Here is a 27957-nt window from a genome sequence, read left to right on the forward strand (position 1 = left end):
TTGGATGAGACGTTAAATCGAGGCCCCATCTTCTCTCACAGGTGGACGGAAAAGATCCCATGGCACTATTTTGAAGAGCAGGGGAGTTATCCCTGGTGTTCTGGCCAATATTTATACCTCAATTAACATCAGTAAAAACAGATTGTCTGGTCATTATCACATTGCTGTTTGTGGGATCTTGCTGTATGCAAATTGGCTGCCACATTTCCTACATTACAACAGTGACTACACTTCAAAAAGTAATTCATTGGCTGTAAAGCACTTTGGGTTGTCAGGTGGTTGTGAAAGGCGCTATAGAAATGCAAGTCTTTCTTTTAGTGTCAGAATAATTGTACAACTTGTAATTCTATAGGAATTACAACATGGAAACAGGCCGTTGAGCCCAACCAGTCCAAACAGACAGTAGTCCTAATCCCATGTGCTCACTCTGTTCTTATATTCCTTTATCCCATTTTCCTTCTACCACATATCTAATGTATTCTTAAAAGATGACAGGGCTGGATCTTACCAACCTCGGCGGGTCTGTAGCAGGTAATGTCGGTGGGGGTCCCGGCCTTGCTGCTGGCTCCAGCCCGCTGTCCAAAAAGATTTTCCGATGATTGGGCTTGTTAAGCCCGCCCAGCACGTTTGCCGGCCAATTGTAGGAAGTGGGTCTGATGATGTCATTTGAAGACGCGTCATCAGCCAGTTTCCTTAAAGGGACCATGCGTAAATTGATTGTGACATTTATGCTATCAGTGTTCTACAGCATCAAGGTGCTGCAAACACTGACAAGCATTGCACAGAGGTGCACGGCTTCACCCAGGCTCTCCCACGACTCCCTCCATATGCTTATGGAGGGAGTCACAACACGCAAAGAGGTTCTCTTCCCTTCCAATGGGCGTAAGAGACCTCCCCAGGAGACCAACGCAGCCTGGTTGCACATTGCACTGGAGGACACAAGCAGGGATGTCATCAGGAGGACCTGAGTGCGTGGTACAAACCTTTCAATGATCTCAGTAGATCACAAAATGTTAGTACGAAGCCACTGAACCTCATCCTGCTGTGCCACTCATCACATCCCCATCACTCTGCCTTCCCTACCCCTGCACATCCTTACTCACACCAACTTACCTTGCACCTCCACCCATCCCTATCTACATTATCATTTCCCCATTTCACTAGCTACCCCTCACACTCACCCTAGTGCAATCATACCAACTAACAACACAAGGTAGGCACTTGGGTGTTTTATGCAATGTTCATGTAAAGTTTCTGTTAATGTGGTGTCAAACATTGAAATTGAACACTTTGCATTCTTGGACAGATTTGTGTGCAGCTTTGGAAGTGGCTTAATGAGTTGCAGTGAATCGTGAGACATAACGGTACCCCCCGCAATGGTGATGAGTGTGAAAGGAATGGCTTGGGCATTGTAGGGATGCTTTATGGTGTTTGTGTGGGGTGGTGCCAACCTGGTGCTTCATGTGGCAGCCAGGGCATACAGCGTCAAGTGAAGTAAATGTGGCCATGGTGAGGCCATCCCTGGTCTCCCGGGCAGCAATGTGGTCGAGTGCTGATGCCCTGTGCAGCAGCAGTTGATTGCGGAGGTTGGTGTTGTTGTTGGTGCTACTGGTGTTGGGGCTGATCGTGGTGGGATTCTGAGGACCAAGGTGAGATTGTTTCAAGGGCACTGATGCTGATGGAATAGATGGCAGGTGAAGTAAAGATGACAGAAGTGATCTGTCAATGGTGAGCGAGGTTGTTCCAATGAGGATACAGAGTTTACTCCAAACACTTGCAACCTGCATAAAGCTCAATCTGTCTTCCAAATGCAGTAAGCAACAGCTTCTGAGCTTGGAAAGTGAACAGCTGTGAGGTGGGAGTTTTTATAGCACTTTTGCAGCTGTCAAGTAATGATGATTCCATGGCCATTCAACTCCAGCCCTGCTTACCTGACGTGATCCCCGAGCAGCGTGGACTCAGTGGGCGACCTGGTAAACTCTGAAGGTGAGCTGAAAATAGTTCTTAATGCTCTGTTAACAAGGTCATAATGACCATAATTGCCTCTCCTGCCGCTGCGTGTTAGGTCTGCTCAGCGTTGACAGACCCGACATTTGGGAAATGTGCATTGCAGCGGGGTCCCAACCCGCTGTCAAAAAAAATTCCCACCTGACCTGCCACCGATCACACCCGCTGACCACCCCCCCCCCCGCAAAATTCCCCCATAGTCTCTGCTTCAATCACTAACTCCAGTAGGACATTCCACATCCTCACAACCCTACAAAAGTTTCTCCTGCTCACTGTCCTAAATTTATCACATTTAATCTTGTATCCATGTCCCCTCATTCTAGACCCCTTAACTGACAAACTGCGTGATCAGCACTGGTACATTTATTCACCATGTATTTTATCTCTGCATCTCTATTTTGGACTGTTCAAAGCTCCTGAAGTCCACCTCAAAAGGCACAAATTTTTGTGGAACGAAGTACTGGGCAAGGAGCTGAGGGCAACACTCAATAAGCCCTTCTATCAGTTTGGAAATAACATGGTGGAATAAAAAGAGATGAACAAATTGACCCTGCAGTATCCTTGAAGGTTAGCAGTACTGATGTTGCTACATTGTATCTGCTTTCAGCTCCTTAGTGAACAAAGACCTAGTCAAAGCCTGCACATTGTGGTAGTGCAGAAAACTTGCAATTGGAATATTACGTTATGTTCTTTAATAGAAGGCCTCTCTGCAGCATGTTGTAAGTACACATGTAGGGGTTTTAGTGAAGGACAATGTTATCTACACTACAGTCACAAGAAAATCAAATTTTGTGATGGAATATACAAATCTCTCCATCGTTGAATTCTACTATCTTCTTCAGTGAACTGACAATCATGTATTTTTATCAATTCTTTAAAGAGAATCTGTCTGGAGCTTTCTGCCATGGCAATTGATGAGGTTTAGTCAACAGTTTCACTACATTCACTGGGGAGACTGCTAAATTCTTAGTTCTGAAAAGACAGTCTGGCAGTTCATAAAAATATTCAGTGCTGCAGCAATCTTCTTTGTGGTATCAAGCATATTCGCTACTTGTGTCATGGCACAAGAGGACAATTGTAGTTCTGAGGCTATATGCATTGCAAACAACATACAAGGCTTCAGTGGCAACCATTTTAATGTATGCTTGAACCCCATAAAATTTACTTACATATTGCTACATTTGGAAAAGCCTTGTCCTTGCTTAACTTTTCCTAGACTTGAGGCAGTTATGCCACATCATGACCTCTTCTGTCTAAAACTTCAATAAAATATTCATGTACTTGTTCTTCCAATGTGGAGTATACACACTTTCTCTTATGAAAAGTGTGTGTGCACCCTATACCAGGCAAACAGAGATTCTACTTGTGTTGACTTCTCAGTAGCTTGGTTCTTGGTCCCAGTAACTTGGAGACTCAATCAAAAGCTTCTGTGCATGTCAGACTCCCAGCCACAACAAAAGAAGCAAAATGCTCATGGATTTGTCTTCAAAAGTAAGCTTGCACCCTCTGCTCTTCTGACTGATCTGCTGCATAACTACTATTCTGCTCCATCAGTGGTGGCAACCTGCAGCCATCTCTTGATTTCCCATCCTAAAACCATCCATCTTGCTACATCTCTCCCCACTTAAAAAAGCACATCAAAACCTACCTCTTTGATCATACCTCTGGTTACCTTCTCTTCCTTCAACTCCTGCTTGGTGTGGTGTTGTGTTTGGTTTGCTCTCCTCCCTGGGAAGTGCTTTGGGATGTTTTTGTTACATTATAAGTCCACGTTGTTATTAATTGAATTAGCTCATTATAGGGTTGCCAACTCTGATTGGACCGTACTCCAGGAGGTTTCATCACATGACCACCAGCCTCCAACCGCCTACCTCCCACAGTCCTGCTATTGGTTGCCCGACATGTTAATCCTTGCAGCAATCAGCCAATAATGGTGGCTACAATAGCCACAATTCTCAACACACCAAAACCACTCTATCCATTGTGTGCATATACCAGGGCCACATTGCATCATGAGCACATTATATGCCCTGTTGTTGTTGGGAGTCTTGCCCGAGCAAAACGGGAAAAGAAAATGCCCCATGATTATTCGCACAGGGATATCTGGAAGATTAATATTTAATTCCAAGCTCATTATGAAGTGGTGCTGGTGTACAGCCCAATCTTGGTGCCACTTGGAAATATTCTTGGAGAATGGGATCCATTTCAGATATGTAATACAAAAGTGAATCAACATTTCCAGTCTCATAATACAACTGCAAATGTTGGAAATCTGAAATAAGAACATAAAATGCTGGGAATACACAGGCAAGTCAGCATCTGTAAAGAGAAAAGACAGAATATGAGGTTCGGGTGGTTACCTTTGATCAGAACTCGAATAAAAGTAGATCAATGCAAATAGTCAGACAAGGAGGGAAAGAAATAACAACAAAGGTGAACAGGACCAAAAGGACAAAATAACTTCTTCAAAACTGACATCCTTGGAAGAGAGATGACAGTAAATCAAGCAGTAAAATTTAAAAAACTGCAAATGCTGGAAATCTGAAATAACAGAAATTTCTAAAATACATGGATCAGTATCTGTAAAAACATTTCACGTGAGCAGCCTGCATTAGAATCTCCAATGCCGTTATGCAGTGCGATGCCTCCCACATTCAATTCAATTCAAATCGCTTTATTGGCATGACAAGGTACATCTTATGTTGCCAAAGCATCGAAAAACATTCATGCTTGTACACAAAAATACAGATCTATCCATACAGTGTATAAACAGATATATCCCTGAGTGTGTAAATATACATTCATATAATTTGTATATACTCTTTTCTTATATTTAGTGGTTATCCCTCTGTTTATGGCAAGCTGTAACATAGTGTGCCGCTAAGGTTACACAATTTCTCTCTTCCCCTAATAGGTATGGGAGTTTTTGGTCGTCATTCAAATTTCTGAATTCCGGGCATATTTTTGTGAATTTTGGGTAGAAATTCTCCCTTATGCCCTGATATTTTCTACAAGCTGTGAGGAAGTGCATCTCTGTCTCCACCACTCCCTGACTGCAGTGAGAGCATATCCTGTCCTCTCTTGGTAGTCGGGTCTGCCTGTGTCTACCTTTTTCGATCGCCAGGCTATGTTCACTAAGTCTGTACATTGTCAAGGTTTTTCTCAGTTTGCTATCCTTTACCATGGTCAGGTAATCAGCCATGTTGTATTGTCTGTTTAGGGCCAAGTAGCAATTGAGTTTGCTTTGGGTTTTTGTTGTTTCTGCCCAATATGACAGATATTTTTCCTTTTGCTTAGCGACGATTGTGTTGGGTCGAATTCTTTGTGTTACGCTGTCACTGTCCTGGGGCTGGTTATTGTTAGTAGTGTTAGTAGTTACTTCACTGAGTCCCAGGACTAGTTGACTGAGGGTATTCTTCTTTATGGTCCTCTCTTGGCATTTCAGGGCTTCGTAATGATAGCATTGGGGGTTGCTCATTTCTAGGTGTTTCCAAAATTTGGTGGCTCTTTTTTGGATAGTGATTATTAATGGATATTGGCCTAATTCTGCCCTGCATGTATTGTTTACGGTTTTCCTTTGAGTCCGGAGGATACTTTTACAGAATTCTGCAATTGGGTGTTTGTCCCATTTTGCAAATTCTTGTTGTGTTAGCGGTCCCCACACCTCACTGCCATAGAGTGCAATTGGTTCAATTACTGATTTAAAAATTTTGAGCCAAATGCTAATTGGGATTTCTATTTGGATAAATTTTTAATGGCATAGAAAGCCCTTCTTGCTTTCTCTTTCAGTTCATTCACAGCCAGATGAAAATTTCCCGTAGAACGGATTTTTAAGCCCAAGTATGTGTAGTTAGTGGTTTGTTCAATTTTGGTTGTTCCTAGTGTGAAATTTATTTTGGGTCCCTGATGTCTGGATCTTTGCTGGAACACAAGGACTTTGGTTTTTTGGGGATTTATTGTCAGGGCCCAGGTCTGGCAGAACGACTCCAGCAGATCCAGGTTCTGCTGTAGACCCTCCTTAGTTGGTGACAGCAGAAGCAGGTCATCTGCATAGAGGAGGAATTTAACCTTCGATTCATATAGGGTGAGGCCGGGTGCTGTAGATTGTTCAAGCAGTTTTGCCAATTCATTTATGTAAATATTAAAGAGTGTCGGTGAGATGGGCGAGCCCTGCGTCACCCCCCGCCCCTGTGGGAAGTATTTTGTTTGTTTGTCTCCAATTTTAACTGCACATTTGTTGTTTGTATACATTGATTTAATTACATCATATGTTTTTCCCCCTACCCCGCTTTCGATAAGTTTCAGGAATAAACCGTCGTGCCAGATGGAATCGAAAGCCTTCTGGAAATCTATAAAGCATGCGTAGATTTTGCTTTTGTTTTGATGAACGTGTTTGTCAATTAGGGTCTGTAGGGTGAAGATATGATCTGATGTTCTATAGTTTGGCAGGAATCCAATTTGGCTTTTACTCAAGACATTGTGCTCCTCAAGGAAGTTTATAAGTCTTTTGTTTATGATACTACAGAATACCTTCCCCAGGTTACTGTTTACACAGATGCCTCGATAGTTATTTGGGTCGACTTTGTCCCCACTTTTGTATATGGGCGTTATGAGTCCTTTGTTCCAGATATCAGGGAAGTAACCGACACTCAGAACCAAGTTGAAGAGTTTTAGGATAGCCAGTTTCATTTTATCATCTGTGTGTTTAATCATCTCGCTTAGTATGCCGTCTGCACCGCAAGCTTTTCCTGGTTGCAGGTCCTTGAGTTTTTCAAATAGTTCTTTTTCTGTTATTATGGAGTCTAGCGGGTTTTGGTTATCTTTTATGGCCATTTCGAGCTTTTCCAGTTTTTTGCATATTTGGTGTTGCTCTGGCCTTAGTGTGTTTTTCTGGTATAATTTTTCAAAGTGGTTTTCCCATGTGTCTCCATTTTGAATGGCCAATTCGTCGTGTTGTTTTTTGTGTAATGTATTCCAGTTGTCCCAGAAACAATTGGAATCAATGGATTCCTCAATGGAGCTGAGTGTATTCTTAATATACTGCTCTTCTTTGGTTCTGAGTGTGTTTCTGTATTGTGTTAGTGTCTGACAATAAGTAAGGCGTAATTCCTCGTTTTCTGGCTGTCTGTGTTTTTGGTTTGATATTTTTCTAAGTTTTTTCCTCATGTTATGGCAATCTGGGTCAAACCATTTTTCATAGTTTTTTGTTTTGGGTTTGTTCTTGCGAGCTTTCAAGTTTGACCTTGTTGCCAAATTATCAAAAATATTGTTTAGGTTATTCACTGCCCGGTTTACGCCTTCTTTATTGTGAGTGTATATGTTATCCAGAAAGGTGTCCAAGAGAGCTTGAGTTGATTCATTGCTAATTGCTTTCTGGTATTTTTCCATGCTGTTTTTGGCCCATCTGTACGATTTTTTGGTGTTGTACAGCTTACTGGGTTGTGTTTCTGTGTTGGTTGTTTCTGTCTTTTTAAGATACATAGTAATTTGACTGTGGTCTGACAGTGTTGTTTGTGGTTTAACTGTGAATGCTCTGAAAGAGGATGGGTCCAAATCCGTAATCATATAGTCTACGGTGCTACAGCAAAGAGGTGAGCAATAGGTCGATCTTCCTAGGAGGTCTCCCATGAACCTACCATTGACAATGTACAGACCCAGGCTTCGACAGAGCTGCAGGAGCTGTTTTCCGTTGGTATTTGTCTGCTTGTCGCAGTTATGCCTGTATGGATGGGAAGGGATATCGAAGTGGTTATTCCCGAATATGTAATTGTTTCCCTGATTATTGGTGAAGTCTGGTTCTTCGCCAGTTCTTGAATTGAGGTCACCACAGATCAACACGTTCCCCTGGGCCTGGAATTGGATAATCTCCCTCTCAATGTTGGAGAAGGTGTCCTCTTTAAAGTACGGGGATTCCATTGGGGGGGATATAGAGTGCGCAAATGAAAACATCTTGGGTGTTAGAGATAGTCCCCCTCTCAATTTTGAGCCACATGTGGTTTTCGCCCTTTTTTATAAATTTGATGCAATTCTTAAGCTCTGTTTTAAACTAAATCAGTATGCCTCCGGAGTCTGTGCCTTGGGTTACTCCTGGCAATTTATTGGAGGGGACCACCAGCTCTGTGTACCCTTGGGGACGTCCAGTGTGTCCTTCTCCTCTATACCAAGTTTCCTGTAAAATGATAATATCCAGATCTTTAGTTTCATCTATGAACTCTGTGGTCCTACTCTTCACGCCGAGCACCGAAGAGCGTAGACCTTGGATATTCCAGGTCGAAATATATAAGGATTTCATGTTAAGTTTGATCTTTTACTATGATAGGTTAAAGAATGATATGTGTTTGTCGTGTCTAAATGGGGGGAAAAAAATCATCTCAATTGTCTATAAATGCTAATACTACTTGGTTACAATTCTTTCTAGTAATTAGTCCTTGATTTTTTTTTTCATTTTCTGATCCATAAGGCGGAAGTAGATGCTGCTCCACGTCTGCTTAGTGTCTCTTAATGGATTGTCTCTGCCTGAGGTATTGCGTACGCCCTGTGCATCTCTCCCTCTGTCTGGCTGGGGGCGGTCCTGTTCCCCTGTAGGACATACTATATGGTGATATTCGCAATCCTAAGCAGGGCCGGGCTGATTCGTTTTTCATGTTCTTGTCACTCTCAAGATGCTTGATGCACGGTTTTGAAATTCTCTGCAAAACTGGTCGTGCTCGTTATGCTGCCTGGCTCCCGTGCGCCCACCCGCACACGTCCTCGCGGCGGATCCGCGGAGATTCGATTGAACAAACCTGAACCTGTTGCGTGGGGGGGGGGCGGGGTGTTGGCGAAGAGCGGTGGAGCGTCACCGGGGGAGAGAACCAATCAGCCACAGCAAGCTTTATCGGTGACGTATGAGCACGCGTCACAGAGAGGTGGGCGTGTTGGCGAAGAGCGGCGGAGCGTCACCGGGAGAGAGAACCAATCAGTCAGCAAGCTTTATCGGCCACGTGTAAGCATGCGTCAGTAGAGGCAGCGTGTTGGCGAAGAGCGGTGGAGCGTCACCGGCCGCCCCGGGGCTGGAGGAGAGAACCAATTACCCAGCAAGCTTAGCGGCGGCGTGTGGGCATGCGCGAGTGGGTGGCCCTGGGGTTCCGAAAGCGCCGGGAGGTGAAGGGGAGAGAACGCGGCTATCAGTAGAAATACCCAGAGTATATTGAACATTAACAGAGAGGGGAATAGCCGGTAAGTTGTGGCTGTGTTACATTGTTTTAAATATGTCAAGTAAACGCGAATGTGTTCCAAGTGTGGCGGTGCAAGTGGAGTTTTTTATATACTGCTGTTATTGAATGGTGTGCGGTGTTAAAACTCCGACAGGGGCCTAAAGTAGATCGAAGCCAAGGGATTGCCGTCAATATAAACCGAGTAAAAATCTAGTGCGATAGCAAGCCAAATCTAATGAGGGTGGCCAAATCAATAGCCAAATCTAGTGAGGGTGGCTCTGAGAAGGGTTCGGAACCCAGGCTTCCGACTATTGGTATGTAACAACTGTGCATTCTGTAAACCACTTACATTTTCCAGATTATTTTGTTGAGGAAGGTGGGGAGTGTCAGAATTCAGTTCTTATCCTGACCGAGGTGCTTTTTAGTAATTTTGATGTATTCATTCCTCTGTTAAGTCGATAAGTATGACATAAATGTAGTTATATAAATAAACGATTCTCTCTGAATTTTTAAAGCATTCCCTAATATTATAGATAAAATATTTCTTGTAATAGTAGCCTAAAGTACAATTTGTAAAACTTGCCTATAATTACCACCTTTGGGACTGATTCCAGCATATATCATGTTAAGTGAATGATTATCCAGATAGGTTTCACTATATACTGTCATAACAAGATTACACAATATTATTCGATACCATTATAGGGAATATACAGGAAATAGATCCAGTGCAAAATAGTTTCTATGCCACTCACCACAGCAGTATTTGCATGGGAATGAATGTTGACTTCCAGTTGCCATCTGAGAACCAAAGGGATCCTAATTTTCCTGCAATGTAAGCACAGCTGATTGGTGACTGAATTCCTGTCTGTCGTGAGCAAAGTTTCAGTCAGGGTCAGCATCTGACCCAATAGGTCAAGTATCCTTCAGGTATGCTCTAATAATTTTTCTAATCTGAATTAATTTTTAGAAAGGAAGGTTTTAGGAGGAAGAGTAAAGGGTAAAGATTAAAATTAAAATATACCTCCCTACTACTTAGTTCATATTTAAAATGAGAACAATACTATGTTGTCTAGTAAGGTGTGCCCTTTCCCATTAGGTTTGTAGTAGTTAATATGGCTTGCAATCTCCATTCTTGTTTATTTTTTTTTTTAAGAGTAGTTATGGGCACACCCCTAAAAGTAAGATGCTCAGGCTACTTGCAGGAGTGACCAGTGCCACTAGCACTGTTGTGCCCAAGAGAATATTTATGGCAAGATAGCCAGATCTTCAGACTGAGAGACTGTAACATTCATGTTGCTTACTAGATTTGTAAGGGAAAGGATAGACATTTGATGTAATAGATTTAATTAAGATGAAAAGAAGACATTTTAAATTGGGTTTCATAATAGTTCTGTCCCTATTGATTTCATAAAGAGAAAGCATGAAACTCGTTGACCAAAGAACACTAACGAGAAGTTGTCTCATAAGAAAGAAAGACTTGCATTTATATAGTGCTTTTCATGACCTTGGACATCCCAAAGTGTTTTACAGCCACTTAAATACATTAGAAGTGTAGTTACTGTTGTAATGTAGGAAATGTGGCAACCAATTTGCGAGCAGCAATGTCCCACAAACAGCAACATGATAATGACCAGATAATTTATTTTAATGATGTTGGTTGACGGATAAATGTTTGCTAGGACACTGGGGAGAACTCCCTTGCTCTTCTTCGAAATAGTACCGTAGGATCGTTTATGTCCACCTGAGAGGGCAGACGGGGCCTTGGTTTAACATCTCATCTGAAAGATAGTCCCAACATCCTTAAGGAGAAGCAAGCCTCTAAACCTGCTCTTGGGAGGAACAAGTATGTGGCTGCACATATGCCCTTGAACTGATATTGGCAGCAACACTAAGCTCTTGTTTTGAAGTGGGCTATGTAAAGGTGTAGGTGTTGGCACACTTGATATAAAGACAATACTGACTTTATGGTAGAGTAATTATGTAAAAAAAAATTATGGGCTGTTAATTTATATAGCATCTTTCATGTTCTTGGGACATCTCAAAGTGCTTCACAGCTGGTGACTTAACTTTTTGAAGTGTAATCCCTGTTCTAGAACAGTAGATGTTTACAACCAATGAGGCCATTTAGCCCATGTGCCTGTGCTTCAGAGAGCCATATTGTTTTGTAGACTCACACAGCAACCGGTTTGCGCACAGAATGGCCTCGCAAACAGCAAATGAGATAATTGACCATTTTTGTGGTGATGGTGGTTGAGGGTTGAATATTGGCCAGAACAATGGGGGAACTCCTTGCTCTTCAAATAGTGACCTAGGATCTTTTACAACCATCATTTATGTAGTGGGGAAAGAAATGCAAAGTCTAGTATAGTACTGACCCACTTGTGGCAGAAAGGTTCTCAACCCGAAACGTTGACTCTGTTTCTCTCTCCTCGATGCTGCCCGACCTGCTGAGTGTTTCCAGCATTTTCTGTTATTTCAGATTTCCAGCATCCGCAGTATTTTGCTATTGCTGAGTGAGTTGATCTTGGTAGGGACTCCAGTATGAGTTGGGAATTGGCCTTCGTGTCCCAGATCTATGTAGGACAGAAAACATGGAGATATCCTTGATTGCTATTTAGTGACTTCTGCTAGAAGTGTTTGTCTGTAGATTTTGGTTGAGAACAAGTTTTGGTTCAGCTGTCATGTGCCTCAGAGTAAAAAAAAAAAAAAAAAATTTGCTGCACATTTACAGACTGGGTTCATAGATGAAGAATGGGCACTTGGATAAGGTTTTCGAGGTATGTCAATGATCATAGAATTATACCTTGGTGTGCACCTTCCACAAAAAGGTGAAAACTAATACTGCCTGATAAAGCCAATTTATTGCATATTCTTTGGCTATTTTGAGCTTGCGTTTTAAATATTTCTGTGTTGGCTATTGAACCCATTAACTGTCTCTTTTTGTGAAAGTATAATAGCAAAATACTGCGGATGCTGGAAATCTGAAATAACAACAGAAAATGCTGGAACTACTCGGCAGGCCAGGCAGCATCCGCGGAGAGAGAAACAGAGTTAACGTTTCAGGTCTGGGACCCTTCATCAGAACTGGAAAAAGCTGGAGATGTAACAGATATTAAGCAGGTGCAGAGACAGGTGGGGGGGAGGGGTTAGGAGGGGAGGAAGGAAATGAAGAATATACTGTGCTTAGGTAAGAGGCAGGAAAGATAAAATGTTGCACCTCCTCCTACCTCCGCCTGGACCATGACCCCACTAGCAAACATAAAGCCATTGTTTCCAAGTGTGTCACTGACCTCATCTCCTCTGGAGATCTTCCCTCCATGGCCGCCAACCTCATAGTCCCCCAACCCCGCACAGCCCGCTTCTACCTCCTTCCCAAGATCCACAAACAGGACTGCCCTGGTAGACCCATCGTTTCAGCCTGTTCTTGCCCCACAGAACTTATCTCTTCCTATCTCAACTCTTTTTTTTCTCCCCTTGTCCAGTCTCTTCCCACCTACATTCGCGACTCTTCCGACACCCTCGGTCACTTTAACAGTTTCCAGTTTCCTGGCCCCAACCGTCCCCTTTTCATTATGGACGTCCAATCCCTCTACACCTCCATCTCCCACCAGGACGGCCTTTGGGCGCTCCGTTTCTTCCTTGAACCGAGGCCCAACCAGTCCCCATCCACCACCACCCTCCTCCACCTGGCTGAACTTGTTCTCACATTGAACAACTTCTCCTTTGACTCCACTCACTTCCTCCAAATTAAAGGTGTTGCTATGGGAACCCGCATGGGCCCTAGCTATGCCTGCCTGTTCATGGGATATGTGGAACATTCTTTGTTCCAGTCCTACTTGGGTCCCCTCCCTCACCTCTTTTTCCGGTACATCGATGACTGTATTGGTGCCGTTTCCTGCTCTCGCCCTGAACTAGATAAGTTCATTCACTTTACTTCCAATTTCCACCCTTCCCTCACCTTCACATGGTCCATCTCCGACTCTTCCCTTCCTTGACTTCTCTGTCTCCATTTCTGGCGATCGGCTTTCGACAAGCATCCACTACAAGCCCACCGACTCCCACAGCTACCTGGACTACACTTCCTCCCACCCCGCTTCCTGTAAGGACTCTATTCCATTCTCCCAGTTTCTCCGTCTCCGCTGCGTCTGTTCTGACGATGCCACCTTCCACACCAGTGCTTCCGACATGTCTTCCTTTTTCCTCAACCGAGGATTCCCCTCTACTGTGGTTGACACAGCCCTCGACCATGTCCGTTCTATCTCCCACACCTCTGCCCTCACCCCTTCCCCTCCCTCCCAGAACCACGATAGGGTTCCCCTTGTCCTCACCTTTCACCCCACCAGCCTCCACATTCAACGGATCATCCTCTGCCATTTCCGCCACCTCCAACGTGATCCCACCACCAAACACATCTTCCCCTCACCTCCCCTTTCAGCATTCCGAAGGGACCGCTCCCTCTGCGACACCCTGGTCCACTCCTCAATCACCCCCAACAGCCTTGCTCCTTCACCTGGCACCTTCCCGTGCAAGCGCAGGAGATGCTACACATGCCCTTTTACCTCCTCCCTTCCCACTGTCCAGGGCCCTAAACACCCCTTCCAGGTGAAACAGCGATTTACTTGTACTACTTGCAATTTAATATACAGTGTTCGCTGCTCACGATGTGGTTTCCTCTACATTGGGGAGACCAAACGCAGATTGGGCGACCGCTTTGCGGAACACCTCCGTTCAGTCCGTAAAGGTGACCCTGAGCTTCTGGTCGCCTGTCACTTTAATTCACCGCTTCACTCCCGCTCTGATCTCTCTGTCCTTGGCCTGTTACATTGTTCCAATGAAGCTCAACGTAAGCTCGAGGAACAGCACCTCCTCTTTCGATTAGGCACTTTACAGTCTGCCGGACTCAACATCGAGTTCAACAATTTCAGATAATAACCCCTGCCCCTATTTTTCATGCTGTATTATTTTGCCATTCCCATTTGCAACATTTTATTTTTCCTGCCTCTTACCTAAGCACAGTATGTTCTTCAATTCCTTCCTCCCCTCCTAACCCCTCCCCCCCCACCCCCTGTCTCTGCACCTGCTTAATATCTGTTACATCTCCAGCTTTTTCCAGTTCTGATGAAGGGTCCCAGACCTGAAACGTTAACTCTGTTTCTCTCTCCACGGATGCTGCCTGGCCTGCTGAGTATTTCCAGCATTTTCTGTTGTTATTTCTTTGTGAAAGTAGTTAGATAAACAAACTTTAGACCTCTACCTGTTGTTCTTCCTGTCCCTCTTCAATTTTGTCAATTTTTTAAAGGGACCTCTCCTGCCTGACCTGGCCAGTTCTTCGAAGGATCCTTTCTGAAATGTTAAACGGTTCTTCACTTTAAAATGCTGGATCACCTCCTGTGCATTTGCAGTACTTTTTATTTGTATTTCAGATTGCAGGATTCCTTGTATTTCTTTTCAATATTATATCTATATCTATCTATATTTTTTGTTCCTGGGATGTCAACAACTTTGGCCTGGCTACATTTATTGTCCATCGTAGTTGTATTTCTTGAAGCATTGCAGTCCTTGAAATGATGGTTCTTCCACAGCGGTGCTAGATAGGAAATTCCAGAATATTGTCCCAGTGACGATGAAGGAATGGTGATATCTGTGCAAGTCAGGATGCTGTGTGATTTGGAGGTGTTAATGTTCGCACGACACTGCTGTTTTTGTCTTTCTCGGTAGAGGTCACAGGGAAGGAAGCTGCTGTTGAAGATACAAATGAGGAATGCCATGTAAATTATCTTGGCTCATCCATCCATTAAGAAAAAGTTCCCAATCCATGGCATGACCCATCGTGATGTGATATATTATAGGAATCAGTCTTGTGGCTCTTCTGTAAACATCCTCCAGGGCTTGTCACCATTGTGGCTCAGTGACAAGATTGGATGCAGTACTCAAGATGTGGCCTGCCAGACACAGCATTGTACAGTACGAACATGACTTCCTACAGCTTGTATTCTATTGTTTTGGTGATATATTTGAGCATTCTATTCACAGATGATTGCTGCTCCACAGTGTTTGAACATGTTGAGCATTCATCTCATTAAAATAACCTGTGCTGCTGTAATAATTCCATTAAAAAAAATATATATATATTTGATCAAAACAATCCCACAGATGTGTATCAATATAATGCAGGAAGAGTAACAAGTAATACCACCGTTATTCAATTTTAGAACTCTCTTGAGACTGTGTATTCATTGGTATTTTGAATCCTATTTGGAATGTATGGTCAGCAATAAGTGGCACAATACCAGCCAACACATAGCCAGCAGTGGCATGTCCTAGCTGACTGTGATGTATTATACCAGATAAAGATATAGAAGGTATATTTAGTTAATATTTTGCATTAGTTTTTGTAACTTAGAGAAAATTAATTGAATCTACATTATGATATTATATTTGTCACTGTGGCTTACCAGTGTGGCTTTTATTTCACACGCAGCCATTAAAAAGATGATGCAAAGTGCGATCCTGATGTGTTTTTCTGTGCATAAGAAATAGGAGCAGGAGTAGGCCATTCTGCCCTTCGAGCCTGCTCCGCCATTCAATGAGATCATGGCTGATCTTCTGCCTCAACTCCATTCACCGGCCCTATCGCCATATCCCTTGATGCCCTTACTAGTCAGAAATCTGTCGACTTCTTCTGTTTTGAATATACCCAATGACTGAGCTTCCACGGCCCTCTGGGGTAGAGAATTCCAAAGATTCACCACCCTCTGAAGAAATTTCTTCTCATCTCAGTCCTGACAAAAGTCGAGAGCGAAATGACGGCTCGTCCAGGATTTGAACCCGGGACCTGTCGCAATAAACTCGACGCGAAAATCATACCCCTAGACCAACGAGCCCACATCAGCATTCCTTAGCCAGCAATTGTTACAAACCATTCAGTTACTGTTGTGATTTTGAATTGAGCATAACGAGAGTTTGTCATTTAAGTCCAGCCAGAATTTTCATTTTGGTATCTGAATATTTAAACAGATCTTCCGTTTTGCCAACCGTAGCAAATCCCCCAAGTTTACTTTCAGGTTGCAGCCGGCTGCACAACATCTATCCATCAGGAGCTGATGCCAGTAGCAAAATGCAACGGCAATTTTAGTTATCCCAACCATATACTGTACTGAATTCCACTCTGGAGGATATCCAAATAGTCTGCTTCTTCTTGCCCCATCCCAAATTGGGTGGTGATATGGTGACAGCTGAAAGTTTGAGCTTCTGCTTCTGATGGTTTTGTTGTGCATGCCCTAATTTCACAATGGTGATCTAAAGGAGGGACTTGAGGGACTGGTCGGCTCTTTGTAGTAGCATAACCCAATATGTCAGCGCCACCTTCAGGAGGGTAGAACATTGGATTGGGAAAACAATTGGTAAGTTGTACAATCTTGGTAATTAAGGGAAAGTTTTGTATTGGGACTTTTTTTGAAAGTGCCATGGATGAGAGCATCTTATGATGAGCAAACAGAGAAAAGGGCTGGGGGTGATGGAGAAGACAAAGCTAAAGTAAGGATAAACATACAAGGAGAGAAACTATTAGACACATTACTGAAAGGAAAGAAAGGCATCAATTTTCATTATCTCTCAAGTACTTTGTATTCTGTAGAAATCTCCCATATCATTAAAAACATCAATTTCTGTTGCTGCAATCCTGCATTGATTGCAAGTAAACAAGAGTTTGTGGTTTGTCTTTACTGAAGTGATATTATCAGTGTCCTCAGATGTATTCATATGTGTATTTATGGTTGGGATTGAGAAACAGGTTAAATGAAGTATAGCAGGAGCAAAGGAGTCATTCCATCCAGACGTCCTGAGGAGGGTCTTCAACCTGAAACATTGACTGACTAACTTCACTTTCTCCACAGATGCTGCCTAACCTGAGTATTTCCAGATTTTTCTGCTTTTTTTAGCCAACAAACCATATACAATTTATACTGACATCAACGCTCTCTAATTTATTTAATTCCTTAAATGAAATGAGTAACCACATATAACACTTCGCAAGCAAACTTTTAAATTTCTCCCTGAAATGATGGAGTTTTGTTTAATTACCCTATCAGTTGGACTTTACAGACTACGGTATTTAACTGTATTTTATCAGTGGCTTGCCCACAGTCTTAAGTGAATAATGTTGTTCGTGATTTTGAGTTAAATTCAAAATCATTACCACAGCATATTGTCAGTTCATTTAATGGTCTATTCATTCAAGCTTAAAGTGTTCTTGAGCAATGTCACTTTGAACTCTAAATCTTCTTCTCTTGCATGTGTGTTACATTTATAATTGCGCATTATGACAACTGTGCAGGAATAACAGAAATGGGTTAAAATGTACTTGAGCTTTTTTCTGAGGGGTAATTAAATTGTCAGGGCTATAAATACCAATGCAAGATATAGGTATCTTGTAATGCAGTGATTGAATACTGTGTCACTGGGATTTGGGAAACAAGCTGTATGAATGCAGATTTTTAGTGATTTTTTTTCCAGGCATCTGGCCCGGCACCCCCCCCCCCCCCCCACACCAAGTAGATTTTCATGTGTTTTTCAGCTTTATGCACCTCACTAACTCTTGTATCAATACATAACACAGCTACAGAAGCTGCACTATTATTTATCTCCCTTCCTCGCATGATCCATTAGTGTTGGCTGCTCTCTGGTACCTTGGCTGCATTTGTTCTTCATGTGTGAATGCCGTTGATGAATGTGAATATGATTTGATACTTGACTGAGGGGGGAGCATTATAGTCAAGCCAAATCCAATTTGCCTCTCTGACATTGATATGTACACGGTCCAAGTAGGTTTTCCAACAAGATCTCTGGATAGTGATCAGGAGCAAAAACTGTGGCTAATCTGTTTCTCCCCTTCCCCCCCCCCCCCCCCCCCACAAAAAAAAAAGCCTACATCATCAAGGATAATTTATAGTTCCGCCACTGCTGCCCAGGCTGAGATCAGCTAACTCAAGCACTGCTAGTTTAATCAGAAATTCATAAATGATTCCCATGTCAGATGGGGGTTCTGTGAACCATGCATTTGTCTGTATCCATAAACGCAAGTCTATCCTTTTAAATACAATGATTTATTAGATTACAAGTAGGACTCTCTCTTTTCTCTCTTCCTACCCCCTTTATTTCTCTCCAGCTCCTTTTTTTTGTGTCGTTCATTATCCTCTGATTTAAAAGTCAGTTTATTCACTGATTTTTTTTTACCTGGATTTAAACTGCAAATGTTTCTGGCTTCCCTAAAAAAAAAAAACTTTCTCTTCCTGTCCCATATTTTGGTTCTGAAGTACATCTGGAAGTTAAGTTACAGCTGTGCAGAGCTCTGGTTAGACCGCATTTGGAGCAGTGTTCAGTTCAAGGCACTGCACCTCGGGAAGGATGTATTGGCCTTGGAGGGGGTGCAGCGCGGATTCACCAAAATGATACCAGGGCTAAAAGGGTTACATTATGAGGACAGGTTGCATAGACTTGGCTTGTATTCCCTTGAATATAGAAGATTGAGAGTTGATCTAATTGAAATGCTTAAGATGATTAAAGGATTTGATCGGGTAGAGAGAAACTATTTCCTCTGATATTCCTCGGAAAAGTCCAGAACAAAGGGGAGTAACCTTAAAATTAGAGCTAGGCCGTTCAGGGTGATGTCAGAAAAAACTTCTTCACATAAAGGGTAGGTGGAAATTTGAAACTCTTTCCCCCAAAAAAGCTGTTGAGGCTAGGTCAATTGAAAATGTCAAAACTGAGTTTGATAAGATTTTTGTATTAAGGGTTACAGAACCAAAGCAGGTGGATGGAGTTAAGGTTCAGAGCATGCTATGAACTAATTGTATGGCGGACCAGGCTTGAGGGGCTGAGCGGCCAACTCCTGTTCCTATTTCCTAGCCCTGAGTCTGACACTAAGAAAGTGGAAGACTCTTGTAGAGCAGATTACATTGGGGGAATACCTTGTCAACTAGTGGCATGCTAAACTGAAGCTTAAGTGGAGCAAGCAGAGAACTCTCTTGAGCACAGCAGAAAGAGGGGAAGTAGAACATAGGAATGAGTTTTTGTGCAATGTGGTGTGCTGGATTACCTTTATTTCCAGCTGTCAGGCCTGTTGACTGTGAAGTATTATCCTGCTGTGAAAACCCTTTCTAATGCCTAAAATGAAAAGAAAGATTTGCATTTCTGTAGCGCCTTTCATGACCACCCAACGTCCCAAAGCGCTTTACAGCCAATTAAGTACTTTTTGAAGCGTAGTCACTGTTATAATGTAGGAGAAACAGCAGCTAATTTGTGCACAGCAAGCTCCCACAAACAGCAATGTGATAATGATCAGATAATTTGTTTTTTTAGTGATGTTGATTGAGTGATAAATATTGGTCAGGACACCGGGGATAACTCCCCTGCTCTTCTTTGAAATAATGCCATGGGATCTTTTATGTCCGCCTGAGAGAGCAGACGGGGCCTCGGTTTAACATCTCATCTGAAAGACGGCACCTCTGACAGTGCAGCATTCTCTTGGTGCTGCACTGGAGTGTCAGCCTAGATTTTTGTGCTCAAGTCTCTGGAGTGGGACCTGAACCCACAACCTTCTGACTCCAAGGCAAGAGTGCTACCCACTGAGCCACGGCTGAAAATGTTAGTGTGTTGGTTGAAAAGACAAAGGAGCGTGTGGGTAGGTCGTTTTGTGTTTGATGAATCTCTGACTTGGATTGTCCTGTTCTTATGATTGTGTTTTGCTTGTAATTTTTCTGGTGACGAGGCCAGTTCTGGTTTGTATAAACATTTTGTTCTATTATCTGTAAGCAGTGAGTGAGAGTGTGGTTGTATTGATGACATCATGGCGCAGTTTGCTCTGGCATGGGAGCAAATGGCAATGTTCAAAATAGATTTAGCCTCCTGCATGACAAAGTAGGTAAGAGAAATAAAATGCAATGTCAAACCAGATTTCCTCTTAAGTTACAGGCCCAGCTTGTCTTATGCATGTTCCTACAAATATAACAAGCTTCACTGAGGGACTGCAAGATGTGAAGTCCTTTCTGGTTGGCTTTGGCCAGGTCTATGAATATATACATAGCAAATTTCAAATGTCACTCCATTATTTGAAAAGGGAGGGAGAGAGAAACCAGGTAATTACAGAGCTGTCAGTTTACTATCAGTTGTGTGGAAGTTACTGGCATCTATCAGAGACAGAGTGACTGAGCACTTGGACAAGTATATGCTGATCGGAGAGAGTCAGCATGGATTTGTGACAGGTAGGTCATGTCTGACTAATCTAGTTGAAGTTTTTTGAGGAGGTTACTCAAATGCTGGATAAGGGGGTGTCTCTGGATGTTGAATATAAAAGAAAGAAAGACTTGTGTTTCTATAGTGCCTTTCACGACCACCGGACGCCCCAAAGTGCTTTACAGCCAATGAAATACTTTTGAAGTGGAGTCACTGTTGTAATGTAGGAAACGCGACAGCCAATTTGCGCACAGTAAGCTCCCACAAACAGCAATGTGATAATGACCAGATAATTTTTTAAAATATTGATTGAGGGATACATATTGGCCAGGATCCTTCCAGATAAATGGACTTCCAGAAGGCATTTGGTAAGAATCCACACGTGATTATTGGCAAAAATGAAAGCACACGGAATTGGAGGTAACCTTGTGACATGGGTTGGTAATTGGTTCAGAGGTAGGAGACAGAGAGTAGGGGGAAAGGGAATATTCTTTGATTGGCGGGATGTAATAAGTGCTGTTGCCAAGAAATCTGTGCTGGGACCTCAGCTTTTCACCATATATATTAATTAATTAATGACTTGGATTCTTCTTCTTCTTATCGTGTCCACGGACAGTCTATACATAGCCCAGCCAGAACTGGACACATTTTTGCGCCTTGTTGTTGAATTCGGCAAGATCTGCAACAGTGCAGGGTTCCTCTAACGATGGGCATTGCAGGAGATGTTGCATAGTCTGTGCCTCAGTTCCACATTCACAAGTTGTCGGGCTGGTTGAATATCCCCATTTGCTTAGTGATACCTTTGAGCAACCTACACCGGTCCTAAGTCTGTTAAGGCACTTCCAGGTTGCCCAGTTGCAATTAGCTCCTGGGGGAAGGCTTTCATCAGGTAAAATTTCCATCGCTTGGGGGTTGTTCAAGACTGGCGAGCCCGTCTTTCCACAAGGCGATGCGGGCTTCAGATGAGGTTGATTGTAATGGAACAACACTGTTCGTGAAGCTCTTCCTTGACTTTAGGCAGCTGGGTGTAGGTGTGTGACAATGCAGAGGGTGCCTCTCATCTGATGTTTGACGGAGTCGTTCTTTCTTGCTGGCTACCGTTCTTCTTATATCAGGGGGAGCGATACCCGCCAGGATATATAGGCTGTTGGTGTTTGGTTTTAAGCAACCTGTGATAAATCGGCAGCTTGCATTCAGAACGGTATCCATCTTCTTGGCATGAGTAGACCTTTCCCATGCAGGGCAGGCGTATTCGGCAGTGGAATAGCAAAGAGCAAGTGCACTGGTTCGCAATGTTTTCGGGCTTGCTCCCCATCTTGTGTTAGTGAGCTTATTCAGGATGTTGTTTCGTGCGCTCACTTTTGCCTTTGTCTTCTCGATGTGGTTCTTGAAGGTGAGGCATCAGTCAAGGGTGACTCCTAAGTAGACAGGGTGCTCGTAATGCGTCAGTGTTGCTCCACACCAGGTTACTTTCAGCTGGCGTTTGGCTTCACGGTTTCTGAGGTGGAATGCACAAACTTGCGTCTTTGATGGGTTTGCGCGAAGGTGGTTTTCTTCATAGTAGGATTTTAGTCTCTCCAAGGCCTCAGAAAGCGTTTTCTCCACGGTGTTAAAATCAGTGCTTTGGGCAGTGACACATAAGTCATCATCAGCATATATAAAACGGCATGTGACACCATCTATAGGTTGGTCATTCGTGTAGATGTTGTACAGCAGCGGTGCAAGCACGCTTCCCTGAGGAAGACCATTCTTCTGAATACGCCACCTGCTGCGCTTCCCACCTAGTTCAACATAGAACCGGCGATTCTGAAGCATGCTTTCTAACAGCTCTGTTAAGTGAATCTCTTTTGTCATCTCTAGAATCTTGCAGAGGAGACGTCTATGGTTCACTGTATCGTATGCTGCTGACAGGTCTACAAAAACAGCACCCGTTACCATCCCTTGCTCAAAACCATCTTCGATGTGTTGTGTGAGGTTGAGCAGTTGGCTTGTTGTTGATTTGCCAGGGATGAAGGAATAGAAAGTTGAATATCCAAGTTTGCAGATGACACTAAGTTAGGAGGCACAGCACGTTGTGTAGATGGGAGTAGGAAGTTATAAAGGGATATAGACAGACCAAGTGAGTGGCCAAATCTATGGCAGATGGAGTTCAATGTGAAGCGTGACGCTACTTACTGTGGACCCGAGAAAGACAGATGTTTTATTGGTGAGAAACTAGGAGCCGTGGAGGAGCAAAATGATTTAGATGTCCCTGTACATGAATGACTAAAATCTAGTATACAAGTATAAAAAGTAATCAAAAAGGCTAATGGAATGTTAGCCTTTATCTCCAGGAGGTTGGAATACAAAAGTGAGGACATTATGCTTAATTTATACAGCGTCTTGGTCAGACCCTATCTGGAGCAGTATGTCCAGTTTTGGGTGCTGCACCACAAGAAAGATATATTGGCCGTAGAGGGGAGACAATGTTCCCCCCCTAAGCTGCGTGGGCGCTTGGCCGTACATCAATCGGGAGGTCCCGCACAGGCCACTCGCCAGCTGTTGCCACTGGAAAAGATACCGCAAATGTTAAGGGACCGCTCGTGGGGGGGGGGGGTAGCGAAAGAGGGAACATTGGGGGGGGGTGGAGGTAGCGAAAGAGGGAACATTGGGGGGGGGTGGAGGTAGCGAAAGAGGGAACATTGGGGGGGGTGGAGGTAGCGAAAGAGGGAACATTGGGGGGGGGTGGAGGTAGCGAAAGAGGGAACATTGGGGGGGGGTGGAGGTAGCGAAAGAGGGAACATTGGGGGGGGTGGAGGTAGCGAAAGAGGGAACATTGGGGGGGGGGTGGAGGTAGCGAAAGAGGGAACATTGGGGGGGGGTGGAGGTAGCGAAAGAGGGAACATTGGGGGGGGTGGAGGTAGCGAAAGAGGGAACATTGGGGGGGGTGGAGGTAGCGAAAGAGGGAACATTGGGGGGGGTGGAGGTAGCGAAAGAGGGAACATTGGGGGGGGTGGAGGTAGCGAAAGAGGGAACATTGGGGGGGGTGGAGGTAGCGAAAGAGGGAACATTGGGGGGGGTGGAGGTAGCGAAAGAGGGAACATTGGGGGGGGTGGAGGTAGCGAAAGAGGGAACATTGGGGGGGTGGAGGTAGCGAAAGAGGGAACATTGGGGGGGGTGGAGGTAGCGAAAGAGGGAACATTGGGGGGGGTGGAGGTAGCGAAAGAGGGAACATTGGGGGGGGTGGAGGTAGCGAAAGAGGGAACATTGGGGGGGGTGGAGGTAGCGAAAGAGGGAACATTGGGGGGGTGGAGGTAGCGAAAGAGGGAACATTGGGGGGGGTGGAGGTAGCGAAAGAGGGAACATTGGGGGGGGTGGAGGTAGCGAAAGAGGGAACATTGGGGGGGTGGAGGTAGCGAAAGAGGGAACATTGGGGGGGGTGGAGGTAGCGAAAGAGGGAACATTGGGGGGGGTGGAGGTAGCGAAAGAGGGAACATTGGGGGGGGTGGAGGTAGCGAAAGAGGGAACATTGGGGGGGGTGGAGGTAGCGAAAGAGGGAACATTGGGGGGGGTGGAGGTAGCGAAAGAGGGAACATTGGGGGGGGGGGTGGAGGTAGCACAGATTCAGCAGAATGATACAAACAATGACGGACAGGTAAAGACCATCTGGCCCATCCAGCCTGTCCCCCACAATTGCGATACTTTGTGGATCACAATACATACACTCCACCCACCCGAAAACATGTGATCGCCTGGGAGAGGCAAAAAAACAGATTAAAAAACCCAGGCCAATTTGGGAAAATAAAATTGGGAAATTCCTCTCTGACCCATCTAGGCGATTGAAACTAATCCAGGAGATCATTCTGGCCCTGAATTACCTATAGTATCTACCTTCTGTTAAAGGTGATCTCCATCCCAGCCAGAAACAAATTCAGCTCTCGCTTGAAGGAATTCAGCGAGTCCGTATCCACCACACGAGACAGCAGCTTGTTCCAGAGGTCCACTATTCTCTGGGAAAAGAATCACCTCCTGACATCTAACCTGATACCAGGGCTTAAAGGGTTAAATTAACTGTTTAAAATGATAAAGGGATTCGATAGGGTAGATACAGAGAAACTATTTCTGCTGGTGGGAAAATCCAGAACATTGAAGCATAATCTTAAAATTCGAGCTAGGCTATTTAGGAATGAAATTAGGAAGCACTTTTTCACGAAGGTTAGTGGAAATTTGGAACTTGATTCCCCCAAGAGGTTGTGGATGCTGGGTCAATTAACATTTTCAAGACTAAAATCGATAGATTTTTGTTAGGTAAGGGTATCGAGGTATATGGAGCAAAAGCTAGGAAATAGGAGTTGAGGTACAGATCAGCCATGATCTAATTGAATGGCGGAACAGGCTTGAGAGGCTGAATGACCTACTCCTGTTCCTATATATAAAATAATAATGGGAAAAGACTATTAGGCCCACTGAGGATGTCCCATCCAGGTTTGGTGTAACCAACTGCACCATTTACTCACCCCCTCAACCACACAATCTCCTGGGAGACGCCCAAAAAAAGAGGAAAATACTTGCAACCAATAAACTGGAAAATCCTCTCCGACTGCCTAAGCAGGCACCAGGAGATTATAGTAGCGCATTACTCCTCATAATCCCAACTAACAAACAATTTATTTTCTATAACTGGAAATATTCTCCTCACTTGGGAACTTAAAGTACTGCAGCAAATCCCTGTGCGCACATCTTTTGGTAGTCTGTTCCAAAGGATGCAGACTGAAAAGAAATACCTCCTGATATGTAACTTAACTATTTGCTTACCCTCTGGTCCTATTATACCAATCCATCTCTATAAAATCTGGTCAACCAGACTGAATCCATTTTAAGTACCACTTTAAACCTCCGTTTTGCTGTTATAAATAGCTCTAACTGTTGGTGGCTGTCCTGGTAACCAAGAGCCCTAAGGATAGGTATCAATTTCCTCTGCCAATTCTTCACAGTCTGAATATCTTTGTCAAGTGCAGGGAACAAAATTGGACATCTGAATGGATTTTTACAGTTCTGGTGGGGCATGTTGCTAAAGCATAGAATATGCTCAGTCACCTTGTGGATAATTGGAAGTTCAAAGATCAAATGTAGAAATTCTGAATTAGCTGGCAGGTAAGTTAAGGCAGAGGCAGATTTTTAGAACCAAACTGAAGTTCCTGGTTGAACCTATAGTCCCTGGCAACTGCACACAAGCAGTTGGAATTTTTGCCTACCAACACAAAAGATTCCTCTAACACTAATTCTGTCTCCTGGCACTCAGGCTTATGTAGAATGTACAGCACAGAAACAGGCTGTTCGACCCAATTGGTCCATGCCGGTTTTTATGCTCCACACGCGACTCCTCCCACTCTTCATCTAACCCTATCAACATAACTTTTTATTCCTTTCTCCCTCGTGTGCTCATCTAGTTTCCCCATATCTCAGCACCATCTCTGCTGCGCTGCAATCCAATAGACAGAATCAGGGTTATGGTGTCACAACTCCAGTCTTAATTGATACTTTGCCTGAAGAAGACCAAAGAAAGATGATGGCCACATTTGGAGATTTCTGGAACACTTTGCATAGTTTTGGAGACTACCGTTGCCTGAAATATAAATCCTGAAGTTTTTCATGTGGATAATTCTTTATGTAGTCATGCAGCTATTGAATCCTCACAAGAAGTCTTCTAATGCCAACTACCAATGATACTAACCAGTGTTCCTTGCAACTTCTTGGAAAAAAAGGATATGTGAGCAAATTTACTGCCTACTTGGAAAGGCTAGCCTCATGCTGCCAAACCTCTAAGCTGTTGAGCTCTCTGCACGTTGCTGATACTGAGCACATATTTTCTAACCTGATGTATGTTCAGAACATTTGACTCATTTGTTGTAGAAACTGCTCCGACCATATGCTAACCAAGAATTCATATCACTTGTAATTGCACAGTACCTTTTGTAGAACACTATTTTATGTTTCTCTTGCCTCATGAAGAGAGTTCAGAGATACACATTTGAATGTATTGTAGTAGAAATAGAAAAGATGCATAACAATGAAAAAAAATCAAATATAAAGGCAGTAGTTTTTCTTGTAGATGAGTAGAAAAGAAAAACTACAAAGTATATTTATGAATAGGCTTTTAATAGTTTGTCTTGATAAAATAAGATCAGTTATGAAGTCTTGCATATGGAGAAGGCACTAAAAAATATTGATAACGTGTAAAGCAAAAACTTCTGCCAACTTTTTTTTTAAATTTTCTCCCAATTTTCATTAAACCTTTCAACCCCCTCAGATGTTTAGCTGATATTCAGTAGTCAAAAATAAAGCTCTCAAAATTCTTGGAAATTCTTTTCTTCCCCAAATAATAAAACCTGAAAACGGGGCCCTAATTATAACAACTTTATCAGTGACAATGGGTCCTTTCTCAAATGTGCATATTAGAATGAAATCATAGAACAGTTCGAAATGCCTCGACATTCAGTAACTGCTTGGAGTCCTAAGCTGGTACAAGATTCACTGCTTTGCTGTATGACCCTCCTCAAACTCCCAAACTTTCATGCAGTAGGAGCTCTTCCAATAGTGAAAGGGGAGAAACGTTCCAAGTATAGGTAGAAAATTGGGTGGACATTTTATTTTTTTAATCTAAGTGCTCAATTTCAAATCTCAGATATGCACTCTTAAATCGAAAGCTTCTTCTTCAACACAGAAAGACAAGTGTTTATTTAGCATCTTGCATATCTTTGACCTCTCTAAGCGTTTCACATAATGATTTTTGGTGCGCAGTGACTTATGTCAGCAAACTTGAATAGCCATTTTGTGCATTTAGCACATATTTACCAGTACAGTTTACATTGTTATTTTATACACCTGATTGCTTTCACATTTCAGTTATTTCTAAGAGTTTATTGGCTTGGATTTTTCTTAATTGGTGTTGCACTGTTTTCTGTTTTTTAACTTCTATAGTTTTAGCCTTCAAGGGTCATTTCCTCCATAGGGTTGCTAAAAGAAAACTTTTGGTGGCACTGAGCTCACTACCATACATGAATATCTATCATTGAAGTGAAGTTAATCTTTCTGCAATTGTCTTTTCACAGTTTGCCCGACACCATGTTAAGTGCAGGAAAGGAAAATTTCCGAATGAAAAGCTACAAAAACAACTCTCTCAATCCTGATGAGATGAGAAGGCGACGTGAGGAGGAAGGGCTACAACTACGGAAACAGAAACGTGAGGAACAGGTACAGTCGCAGCTTCTTTGCTGTGGTTGGCCTAGAGCTTGGGGTGGGGGTTGGAGGGGTGAGCTTTAGTTGTCCAGTATGGCAGATAATGTGAAATAAACTATTTCCATGTACACACATTAATATTTGTCACAACATGCACCACTTTGGTAAGGAACCATACAAGTCTGTCAACATGCATTCATACCTGTACTGAGGTATGCGGCGTGATTTTGAAACTTTGACACTTGATAGGAAATGTGGGGTTACGCCTGACGCTCCCTAGTTTCTCGTTCTCACATGCCTT

At 43.3% G+C, this 27957-nt stretch overlaps 1 protein-coding gene across 4 annotated transcripts in view; it reads left to right on the forward strand.

Moving 5' to 3' along the window:
• Window positions 1-9013: 9013 nt before the first annotated feature.
• LOC147107628 (importin subunit alpha-5) overlaps window positions 9014-27957 on the forward strand; it is a 63891-nt gene continuing 44947 nt past the window's right edge. For 2 of the 4 annotated variants that reach the window (XM_086006813.1, XM_086006814.1), the window contains exons 1-2: window positions 9014-9225; window positions 27530-27671. In XM_086006813.1, the coding sequence (XP_085862939.1) occupies window positions 27543-27671 (129 nt within the window). In that variant the 5' untranslated portion in view covers window positions 9014-9225; window positions 27530-27542. Of the gene's footprint in view, window positions 9226-27529; window positions 27672-27957 lie in introns of those variants that run through there. The other 2 variants (XM_086006812.1, XM_086006815.1) reach the window with 2 other exon arrangements.

This window comes from Somniosus microcephalus, chromosome 14, assembly GCF_052327205.1.
Source record: "Somniosus microcephalus isolate GS21.2 chromosome 14, FLI_Smic_1.0, whole genome shotgun sequence".
Taxonomy (NCBI): domain Eukaryota; kingdom Metazoa; phylum Chordata; class Chondrichthyes; order Squaliformes; family Somniosidae; genus Somniosus; species Somniosus microcephalus.